The 11,453-nt window shown below is 50.2% G+C and overlaps 1 protein-coding gene across 1 annotated transcript in view; it reads right to left on the bottom strand.

The window, feature by feature from the left end:
• The window catches only part of LOC131207577 (hemicentin-1), a 67,241-nt gene extending 56,521 nt beyond the window's left edge, over nt 1-10,720 (bottom strand). The window contains exon 1 of the mRNA XM_058200196.1: nt 10,225-10,720. Coding sequence (XP_058056179.1) covers nt 10,225-10,720 — 496 coding nt within the window. The remainder of the gene's footprint in view (nt 1-10,224) is intronic.
• Nucleotides 10,721-11,453: the final 733 nt, after the last annotated feature.

Below are 11,453 nucleotides of genomic sequence, written 5' to 3'. Positions count from 1 at the left end.
TGGGCTCCTTAAGGTTTCTGTCCACGACCGAAATCCATCGCCATTACGGATAAATTTTATGTGCCAATAGCGTGCGGTTCGCTTGCCGGGTTATGGCCCCAGCCGTACGTGGCCTGGTTCCGAGCTTCCGAGAGGAGTGAGGAACATAATTTCCCACTAGTCGGCCCAGGTTCCGTGCCTGATTTTCGGCGAACCTGCGCTGAAACCGTTCGAACCACCATTTAACATTCAAAATCATTTCTGGAGCCCTGCAGCTCCCGGCACTCCTCTGACCAGCACACTCCTCCCCACAGCACGCGGGGATGAGCCTCAAGTTTGTGACCTCACATTTTGGTTTTTTTTGTTTTTCGCTTCCCGCTTTTTCTTTTCGCCGCCAGTTGTTGTTTGCAGGATGCACGCCCTCGGCCAGCCTGTCAGCCGCGGGAGTCGCGAAGTTTTCCCATTGCTCTGCCACATTCTTGGTTATCTTATGTTTTCCTTTATTGCCGCCGGCCCGATGCTGCCGGCGGCGGCGGCGTCGGTTTGGTGCCAGCCCAACTTGCATAACAAACTTTCCAGATTTTCGCCGAAATGGCCGTCCCCCGTCGGACTCCGGGCGCCGTAAATTCCGCGTAAAGTTTTGGACCTCGTGCTACCTCTCGGTGGTGCGCGGAAGCACGTTTGAAGTTGTGAACACGTGCCCGTGCCCAAATCCGGCGGCGTGAAGCGGCACCATTTTTTAACGGCGGATTTGTTTTTTTCTTCTCGCGTCTGCTTCTGCTGTGTCCTCCTCAGAGTCTTTCGTATTCGCGTTACGCATTTTTTTTCGGCAAGTTTTTCACTAACTCCTTGTCGACTGCTTCACACTTTGGTCGACTTTTGCCGCCGCCCGGCACAGCTAGTTTCGTTTCACTCGGGCTCTTGTGGGGTGGGCGACAATATTCCGCCATCCGCCTACGGCCCACAAGCAAGTGGCAATGAAGAGGTGGAACACACAAAGCGAGCCAGAGAGAGAGAGAGAGAGAGAGCGAGAGGTAAGCAAGTGCAAAAGCATGAAGCCAAAACAAAATGGTCGTGTAATTTTCACAAACAATTTAGTTTATGGGTCGATGTTTTTCTTGCAGCTCGCTGGGCTGGCCGCTGGCGGGCAGGGCGGAAAGGGAAGCGGGAAAGGATGTGTAGATGGGCCAGCTCTCAACACGTTCCAGCGAGCAGCACCTGCCAGCGAGCGTTAGAACCTCGTTAAGAGCCCTGAAAAATCGTCCACCGTTCTTGTTGCTTTCGGGCCGCGCTCTGTTGCTGCCGTTGCGGCTACGTCTGCAAGAAGTGGGCTCGCTAATGGAGTAGTGCTTGGCAGACGGACGGGCGACCCACGTGCTGGCGTCCTTGGCGAGCCGGGTGTGCGTCTTGATCTCATCTCATGGGCTTTGGGCCGAGTGGACTTTTTGATGTCGATGTCGGCCAAGATATTGTGTAGGTAACGCATGGCCTTCATGAGGCTTCTGCCCTTGGCTGCAAGGGGGTGGAGGCGTCCGGCAACGAACGGTGCACGCCATTGAAGGTCCGTCTACTATGGTCTGCACAAAACAAGCCGTGGAGACTTGGGCAAGCGAATGGCGGCGATACACACTTGCATGATGGGCGTTTTGAATGATGAAAACTTGAAACGAGCATAATACGGGGGGGCCAATGGACGGGTGGATTTTCCAGGACGAGTGTCGCATTTGAAGCACATTAGACGGACGAACACAATGGCACATGTTTCGTTTTGATGATGTCAGCCGTGTCACAAAATTGACACTGCAGCTGGTGTCAAGTTCTGAGCTCGCTGCTGCGTGCCCCACCCAAGTCCGAGTCGCTTACAATGTTTTGAGTTTCGCTCACTTTCATTCGCACCGTTCGTGGAACCGTTTTAATTCATCCACATTCAACTCGTACTTTAACGAGATAGCATTCGCAATTTATGAATGTGCTGAAAACAGTTTCATTTATGTCCATAGTAACGATACTCTATTCAATAGCACGTTCCTCAGGAGTATAGGTTTATGGGTTACTTTCTACCTTTCCGGTGATGCTGACACTGATTAATACTATTCAGGGGAAGTCAGTGAAACATTGATAATACCGAGCAACCTAAGCAATGAGCCGCAATACAACAGAAACAAATCAAAAAGATTTATTTATTTACCGAGATTGGTCGAAATATAGATCAAGCAACTATTAAACGACTCCTACAATGTCGAACGTAGTAACTGCAGGAAACAATTTAATATTTGCCTCGACTTTTCACGTATTAGTCATTTCCGTATCGGTATAAAACGTAACTAAATCGATTATCTTATTGTTTTTTCTTCTATCTGCTAGAGATCGAGGCCTAAATTGATAATGGAACTGGAACTTAAAATGGAACAAAAACACTATAAAAGCAACATCTGATTTTAATTATCGAGCCAAATGCTAGTTGCCGGTTGCCTCCTGCAGCAAGCAATCGTAAACTTCAAAGAAGTGGTGTAAATCTTCAGGAAGAACTTCAGGCCCACAGAAACTTCACTCCGTTCAAAGTTTACTTCCCGTCTCGGCAAATTGCTGCCCGGGACCGAGTGCACTACGGTAACCACCCGCAATGTGTGCCCTTCCATGTAGGTTAAATACATCCGTTTTATTCCCAGGACTTCAACGCGTACGGGCGAATGCAAATCTGGCTGAACTGTGCGAGAGGCCGGCCAACGTAATTAAAATGCTTCTTCAATATTTTACTTCCCGAAACACGCCACACACTCAAACAGCTGGCCATACCGTAACAACCTGCCGCACGGCCCAGGGTCGGTGGCCCAGGTTGGTGAGAAGTTTTCGGGACACAAAATGCCCTACCCCCCAACCAAGAAGGAACTGTGTTTAATGACGTTACGGGAAGCGAGATCAAAGTTTTGGGGCCAGCTATTGCTCAAACCAAACCGGTCGGTACACAATAAGAACATAAAAAAATCGGAAGATTCACTGCAGGTTTCGTTTTCGCCCGAGCGGATATCACCCGGCCAGCCGGCTCTATTATTACGGATCCGAGGGCCAACTGTACGCCGTCCGTGTCCGATTGATGCCCACAGTAAGCTCCGGGAGATTTAATTTAAGCCATGTGCAGCAAAGCAGCCCCATGTTTGCCCGTAAACTTGTTTTCCAGTTTGTTATCACTTTGGGGCCCACGGGGTAAGTCTGCAGGGTATGCTTCCCAAGTTTGCATCGGTCATGCTGAGCGAACGTTGAGTCTGCCAGGAAATACCGCAGGTTACCGGGGTGCGCGTCGAAACAAAAAATAAAGATATTTGATGAAAGCTCCAGCTTATCCTGGTCAGCGTGAATGGTTCTGGGTTCGTAAACATATTATGTTGACACGGCCACCACCCCCTACAGGGGTCAACCTTTGGTCACTTTGGACTTCCAAGTAAGGCCTTGAGTACTTACGTTTGTGTTACGAAAACGCTGCATTCTCGGTGTGATGTGTTTCTAACCAATAAGAACGGGAAGCTGTGCCAATGAGTACTGTTAATGCTGCACCACTTTCAAATCCGCAACCAAATGCGGACACCGCGATTAGCCGGTGCATTGTGGGCGAAAGCTTTCGCGATGACCACGAGCGTCTCCTCCTAGGCCATTAGGTGAATTAATGAATGCTAATGGATGTGCGTACGTGGCGGTGTGCTAGGCGTAGACAAAGCGGCGCCGAGCATGGTCGTGCATAAGCCATGAGCTGCGGAACTTACACCGCCGAATCGCTGCCGAACATTCCGGCTGGCCCGCACCAACATCGGGCAACCTTCTCATCACTTATTCACGGTGCTAAATGTAGCGGTGCATGCACGTTTCACCGAACGATTTCCTTCGGTTTTCGGTGTGGCTTCGGGTGATGAGATTGTTTATCTATTTGCCCAACTTTCATTACTACGCCGGCCGAAAGCTAATTTCGCCCAAATCAGTATACGGATGCACAGCAATCTGTATTTAAAAAGTACGAGAGAGTTGACAGGTTGTAAGGGCAAACAATGCAATGGTCGTGAATTTAAGATATACCATATAATTTCCACCGAAAGTTTACGTTAAACATTTTATTCCTGTGTCCGTTGTGGGCTGGGCAAATGTGAAGTGCATCGATTTTAGGAATGAGCCCTACTGAGAAGTTTCCATTTTTGGCAACAAAGAACGGTGCTAGTTTGGGCGCCCCAAACAAGTTTAAACGCGATACGCTCCAAACGTTCATGAACTTTAGCTTCAAAATTCCCAAAAAATGGGTCGTTGGACATCGGACTGCTCAAAGCGCGGGTCACGATCTCGGTCAAAAAATCAATATTATTCCACTCAAACTCTCACGGATTGGTGTAGAATGTGCAACTAATGGAGGACCTTGAGTGAAATGTCAAATTATTTTCAATTTTGTCAAATTATGCAGGAGCTTTACGCGGATAAATCATGTGTCATCCTTGTGAACCTGAGTTAAATCCTGATTCTAAACATGCTGTATTATTTCCATGAATATCATGGTACTAACATTTCATTTCATTTAGTTTCTGCTGTTTTTCTGTAGTGCAGAGAACAGAGCAGGGTCAGAACAATTTTTCGAATTGCAGGCAATAGCAAAAGCATTATCTCACTTGAGAGGACAGGACATGAGAAAATAGACCACATTAAACAATGGAGAGTGGAAAAGCACACAACGCAACGCTCGTTGGGATGCAAGATACATGGACCATTAGTAGGGTTCTTAAGGATACGAGTTCTTTGACCAACTAGCCATGCGGCTGCCGGAAATGGGACATAAAAGGTCAGAATCGAATCATGCGTGGGTCCAGGAAGATGAAAGAAAAGTGCACAATACAATGCACATTAAGAGAAGAAGTTCTCCGCGAAGCTACAGCTACATTGAATCAACCAACTGAGCTGATTGAACTGAGAAAAAACCAACTCTCTTACTCTTACTCTTACTCGCGCGAGAATCTCTTACTCGCGCGAGAATCTCTTACTCGCAACTGTAATGCATATCGGAGGGATGAAAAATTATCACAACCCCCCGGACGAATGCCATTTCGTAATGCTTTTAGCCAAACGCTAGATAACAATTGACAGACGCCAACCATCAGGGAGCGGGACTGTGTCCCAGCAGCCCGAGCAGATCCAGTCAGCAGATCGCTGGCTTAAACAACGGAATCCCGTGAAATATATCGCAGCTGTTCCCGGAGCTGCGCCATTCACGACTCGCCAGACTATGCGTTTTATTCCCTACGCTGCATCTACGGACTCCTCGGGAGCACTATTTCATAATAAACTAGAACGAATTTCCTCGACTGCATATTGATTTGTGCTAACAAATGTTCGTCGCAACGTACGACTCCGAAGGACGGCTGCCGCCATGGCACTGGGAATGATCTGGCAAATACGGTCAGAAAACGGGGTTCATGGGAAACGGCTAAGAAGCTTACCGCTCGGAAAGCCGGCAAATAGAGAAAGAGTTGGCTTGAATGCATAACACGCCCGCCCACCGGTCGGATGGATGATGCAAAGTAATGTGCAATCTACGGTCCGGGATCGGGCCGCTAAGCAGGCAAAGTGGTTGGAGAGACAATTTATGGGTCGAAAATGGTTCGCCGCACCCCATGAGGACCGCACGGTCGTAGATTTTTATTATATTCTAATGAAGTTGGGCAAGCAATAAACTACCATTGGGTGACCCACTCGGAGCTGAAACTTAACCGGTGGAAACGAACTACATTTGCAATTGATTTTGCATTCCAAAACCCGGTGAGTTCTACCAAAGGCCAAGGTTTCTTGAATGACCTTTCACGATTCAACGACTGTGTTTTGACTGTCAAAAAGGACTAGCAATGTCCGAGCGATACTCTACCCTGAAAGATGGTTAAATGATCCGCATTCGCCACCCATTCCGTGGCACAGAACTCCACCGAGCGCGCGGTGCGACCATCATAACTATCGTTTCGCGCGCGCATAGATCTCCGCACATCTCTCTCTTTATGTTGATCCCAAAGTTTCCCACCCGAAAGTGCCGGCCGCGGGTAGAATTATTATTACGAGAATCATGTCATAATTCACCGGCAGCAAAGCATAATGTGAAATTCATAGTTCGGAGCTTTTCCAAACGGGGCCAGGGCATGTGTTGAGCTTCGCTGCGAGCGACCAGAAACCGCACCGACCACCAAGAGCCTCCACAGAGGCATTTCCCCGTGCCAACCCCCTTGCTAGCTCCTGAGCTGCAGAGTGCAGCGGCCCGAGGCAACCGGCGGCCACATTGCCCGACGGCCCAAAACCCGGTGCCAACACACTAAACAGCCAAGCGATCCACAAACCACCCGCCAAACCACGCGATCCGACCGATACAGACACTCCCGGGGGCTGCTGTGGAGGATGGGGACGCAGGGCACAACCGAAGAGGCGGAAGGCCACCGGAAAGTAACTCCCGACCGACCGACCGACGCTGGCCTCGCGTAGCGCGAAAATAAACTCGAGCGCCTTGCTTGCGCACACACAGAGCATCGAGCCAACATCCATTATTCAGGCCGGCGTTCTGCGGTTTATGGAAGTGCTGCGCGTGGAAAAAGGCTTTCTGGAAAACTTCCCTGCCTCCGGACCACACCAGGAGCAAAATCTGTTTTTCGCGTCGCTCTCTTTTTTCTTCGCCTTTCTCTTACCACTCGTTCTCCGCGCGTTGCGTATTGCTTCGATCGCAGCGTCTTGCGCGCACTTCTTCGGCCAAATAATGTGGCCCAACAAAATGTGGCGGCGGCGAACAACTTCCACGAACCGACGACCGCAGTGGCGGAGTGTGGCAGTGGTGTGATGAACGGCGCGCAGCAACCCGTGTCGGGGAGCATATTTTCGCTGCTGTCAACCGGCCAGATACATCCCTACCAGTTACCGTAGGCCATTGGCCAGTGTTTTACTTTATGGAAAGGTGTCTCCCGGGAGCGCTAAATTTGAGTCCTTTTTGATGAGGTGATTTTCTAGCCCTTTTTGTGGTGGCCCCTAATAGCTGAATCGTGATAACGAAGGTTCCTTAATGTGCAAAGGGTGATCCATCGAGGGTTTTGATTTTGTGAACTACCGATTACTTGACTTTTAAATGGGACTGCTATACGCTTGTAGAAAATTGGGAAATTTTAAAAAATTAATCTAACGCTTCAAAGCTAATAACTTGGACGACATTTGGTTTCAACGGGATGGCGCTACGTGCCATACAGACACACAGCCAACCATCGATGTTTTGCGGCCCATCTTCGCAATCCAAACACTGGACGGCAGCACCCTATTCTAGAATCACCAAGAAGGCCATTTCTAGGAGTTGAACCAAGAAAGAGAGAGACTTTGTCTCTCAAGTCGATCTCTGGAACGACCCGTGGCGAACACGTCGGTCTGTGTGCGGTAGCTCAAAGACCACAAGTCCCCGTTCCAGTGCCAAGGTCCAACATTTGGTGGCTTCATAAATATCAGATCAAAAGTGCTGCTCTATTTCTTGGCGACGCTCCTCGGGTGCGATCGTAATTTTTGGCTCCTTTCCTTGGTCGTGTTTAACTTTTCCTTCAAAACCACCACACGCAGACTCGGGGCCCCAGCTGGTCGGTCACCACCGCCAGATGACGCTTACACATACACGCATAGGTTATTTGGGGTACGCCCGGCGATTCTTGAGGCAAATATTTCAATGTTAAGATTTGCACGCTCCCACCATATGTTGGCATAAATCATAAACTTTCTTGCACGTTCCGTTCGTCCGCTCGTTCGTTTCACCGCTTGGACGCGGAGCGTGCTGCGGGCAGGGGCCAGGCCAGGACGACATTTGCTGTTTACGCTCGGCGTTGGTTGCCCTTCTTGCGGAGGTGCACCACACACGCAACAGCTCGACCACACTCTCGACCACGGGAGGACCTTTGAAGCGCTGAAATGGGGCAACTGTAACAACCCGCGGTTCCCTTTTGCGCCCGCAACGAATCGAAGGACGCGCCGCGAAGATCAATTCCGCACGGAGAAATCTTGCGCCGTCTCGCGCACTCGCGAAATGGAACAACATTCATTAAACTCTGCTCTGGTTAGGTTAGGAAGCTGGTTCGAAAATAGAACCGCAAGATTTATGCAGCCGCGGCCCCTTGTGCCGGTTCCACTTGGCACTTGGTCCTGCTCTCGCGGCCCGCAGTAAGCATATTTAAGTTTTTCAGCAATTCAGCCCGCAGTTCAGTAAACCGATGGCGGAAGATAAGAAAGTTTGACCGCAAATTGATGGGCGAGCGATTAGCCATCCTTCGGGCCAGAAAGATGACGTTCGATTGGCGGCTTTCAACTGCGGCTGACAGCAGGAGTTGCTGTTTGATTGGCGGACACCCAGAACGACGTTATTCGGTGATTTTGCCAGTTGTGCAAAGTTGATCACAAACAGGGATATGCGCCCTTTCATTAGCTTCCGCACAATCCCTTGGAATCTGTAGTTTGATCGTTTCCAACTGCTACACAAAAATGTAAAGCTTATTTCAAATGGAGTTCTTTGTTGAATGTAAATTAGTCAACTAATTGCTCAGAATAAAAATTTTTTACTCCAGATTATGATTAGCTTAATGATGCTTTGGAGCGACCTCCAGGATCATATATTGTTTCTCCAGTCCTACTGTCTATGTGATGTTTATCTCGTCCTGTTCCGTTTCACGAATTTCAGGCCACGGGCCGAAATTTAGTTTTATTTGAATACTTTCCTCGCGACTTCTCACAATCGACTGCCTTTTTTATGTATGCGGTTTTGGCACTCAGGGATAAGATCGGATGGCGAGTAAGCGTTTGTACCCCTGAATGCCAGACGCAACCCCTAAACTCAGTTTTGCTAAACCATTCCTAAACCGTCCACCGAAACTATTTGTTACACGTTTCTTTAAGAATTTCTCATTCTGGACTTCAGTTACGTACTCTACCAGATAGGATTCATCAAGGGTATACATATTTTGACTTCAATCAAACGTTACCGATAGCTCGTCTCCGTATTCGTTAAGAAACGATTAATGTCAATTAAGCCTAGCCTATGTCGTTGGCAGTTCATTAATAAATTAATAAATAAACTAGAAAGCTGTATCTAGAAATAGAAGATATTGTTTGTAGCATCGTTTCAATACTCTGAGCGTCGAATCAACCCTCAAAGAGGTCCTCAACCGCTCAGAGGTTGTAGAAAATCCTCCTGGAGCGACGTAGCCAGTTACAACTGGAATGCGTCCTTCGATCAGCGAAACTTTGAGAAAAAAATGTCCCTGCCACTTGGCAAATGAAAGCCATTACTTGCATCCCCTTCTGTGCATGAAAAAATGTCTTCTACCATTTCCGCCCAAACCGACGTTAACCGAGGAGAAGGATCTGCCACATCGGTGGGCCCTTGGGTGGGAAATTGATTCCGGGAATGTCTGTTTTCGTCCCCTCGGGGCCGAACACTAAATGAAGAAGGCAGCGAAAGAAAATGCCCGGGATAGGATCCACTCGGATCGCTCTGGAGGGCGCCGAAACCCGATTGGTAGTCAAATCAATCAAATAATGACGTTGCCGCTGGCATATGTCGGCCCAGATGACAGGCGGAGCGCGTTTCATTAACTTACATTTGTCGTCGTTGACGAATGTCATGTTTCGTGCCGTCTCACTCTGACGCACCCACTCCGTGCACCCTCTAGCGCCGAAAGTTACCGTTTCGCAATTGGATATTTTCCCAATTTAATTGAAAGCATCAAACGTCTTCCACCGGGAAGGGACATGCGTTTATCCGCATGACTCGTCCGATTTCACTCGAATGGCTTTCCCCGGGTCCCGAAGCCTATCCGAGCCCCCTGCTTCCCCCAAGGGGGGCCAACCCTCGTGGCCGTAGTTTGGTTTTAAATTTCAAAGCGGAAAACTTCAGCCACCCAATCGACGGAGCCGTTACGTTACGCATTCCGGTATTCAGAAATGTGCATTGCAATCGATCTCATAAACCGCCCCACGTGTCGTGTATGTCCTTCGGCAAGGGCTCCTCAAGGGTGCCTCGGTGGGGAATTGGACAAAAATCCGATCGAAAGGGATTCAATTTTCCGATTTATATCGAGTTCCACAATCCACGCAAAGTGGCATTCCACGCGCTGGTCCCTGCCGGTTGTCGGCATTTCGATCGATCTGGATCGGCGCGGCAGGGCAACATTCCCACCCGGCAGGGGCGGGGACACGACGGAACACTCTAAAAATACTTACTGTTTTTCTGGAACTGCTCGGTGTCGTCGCATCCGGTTTTTGTCCACAGTCCAGCGCACAGGAAGAGCACGATGGTCCAGAAGAGATGCCGCCGGGGCCGCCGCCACTGCCGCACTGGGTGGCACTGGGGCACGCCCCCCGAGGAACCCACCGGCCCACCACCGGTGCAATGCGGCGTAATTAGCTCCCGAGGGTGGCCGCTGGAAGACGCTTCCGGTGCTGTCCGGTGGGGCCGGCATACGTGCGCCTCCACCGGGAGTCGGTCATCAGCCGGCGACGGGGACGGCGACGGCGGAGGCGGAAGCCGGCACTCTCGGCTCGACTCGGCGACCTCCGCGAACGTTCTTCGGTAGCTTTTGCATTTGTGATGTTGCTGCTGTAAGTCGAGCCGCTTGCGACATCGATACATCTTCGGGCGTGATGGATCGGATTTTAACGACCTGCGACGACCATCACCCGCCATCGCCGCCGTCGCCGACAGCTCGGATTGCACCATTTTATCTACCTCACCACCTCACCTTCCCACCTTCACCTTTCACCCACACACGCACACTCACTCGCACGCACTCACAGGCACACTGCTATTTGGTTTGTTTCTCGCTTGTTTGATTCCCGCTTTAATTTAATGCATCGGCCCGAGGAGGGATGCACTGTTCCGGGAGCGAATCCATTTTCACGTCACGACGGTGGCGGCCGAAGGCCGGGCACGTAAAATCCGGAACAGCTGCGCCGGCGACACCTTCTTTACGCGACGAACCGCACCGCGTTATGCACCCGCGATGCTCACACGCAGCATAGCTCCCGGGGACCAGAGGGGAGCCGTCACGTTACTAAGGGTCCACATCCAGGGACCGACCAGGGTGTGGGTCGTGGTGGCGAACCGACCGTGTGCCGCTAATGCAGAGAGGCCAACGACTCAGACTTCCTTCGGGGCTCTCGGTGGGCTGGCTGCGACTCGGGCTGACTCATCGCTGGGGAGAGAACGAAAAACAAAAGCGAATCATTAGCATGTCGTCGATTGACGGCCAGATGGCCGGGGTCCCGTATGATTAGTCACCCAAAACCTGCCGCCCGAGTTCGGGCGACCTAAATGAGATACAATCACGATACATCCGTGTCACGCGACAGGTTTAGGCCGGTCGTGAACAAATTAAAAAGTTGTGTCGAAGTAATCAGAGAACTGAAAACAATTTAGTGACGAAGCTCCGAGGGCCAGGATAGGGTCCTAA

The sequence above is a fragment of the Anopheles bellator genome, chromosome 2, assembly GCF_943735745.2.
Source record: "Anopheles bellator chromosome 2, idAnoBellAS_SP24_06.2, whole genome shotgun sequence".
Taxonomy (NCBI): Eukaryota; Metazoa; Arthropoda; class Insecta; order Diptera; family Culicidae; genus Anopheles; species Anopheles bellator.
This window is presented reverse-complemented; position numbering and strand designations above follow the sequence as displayed.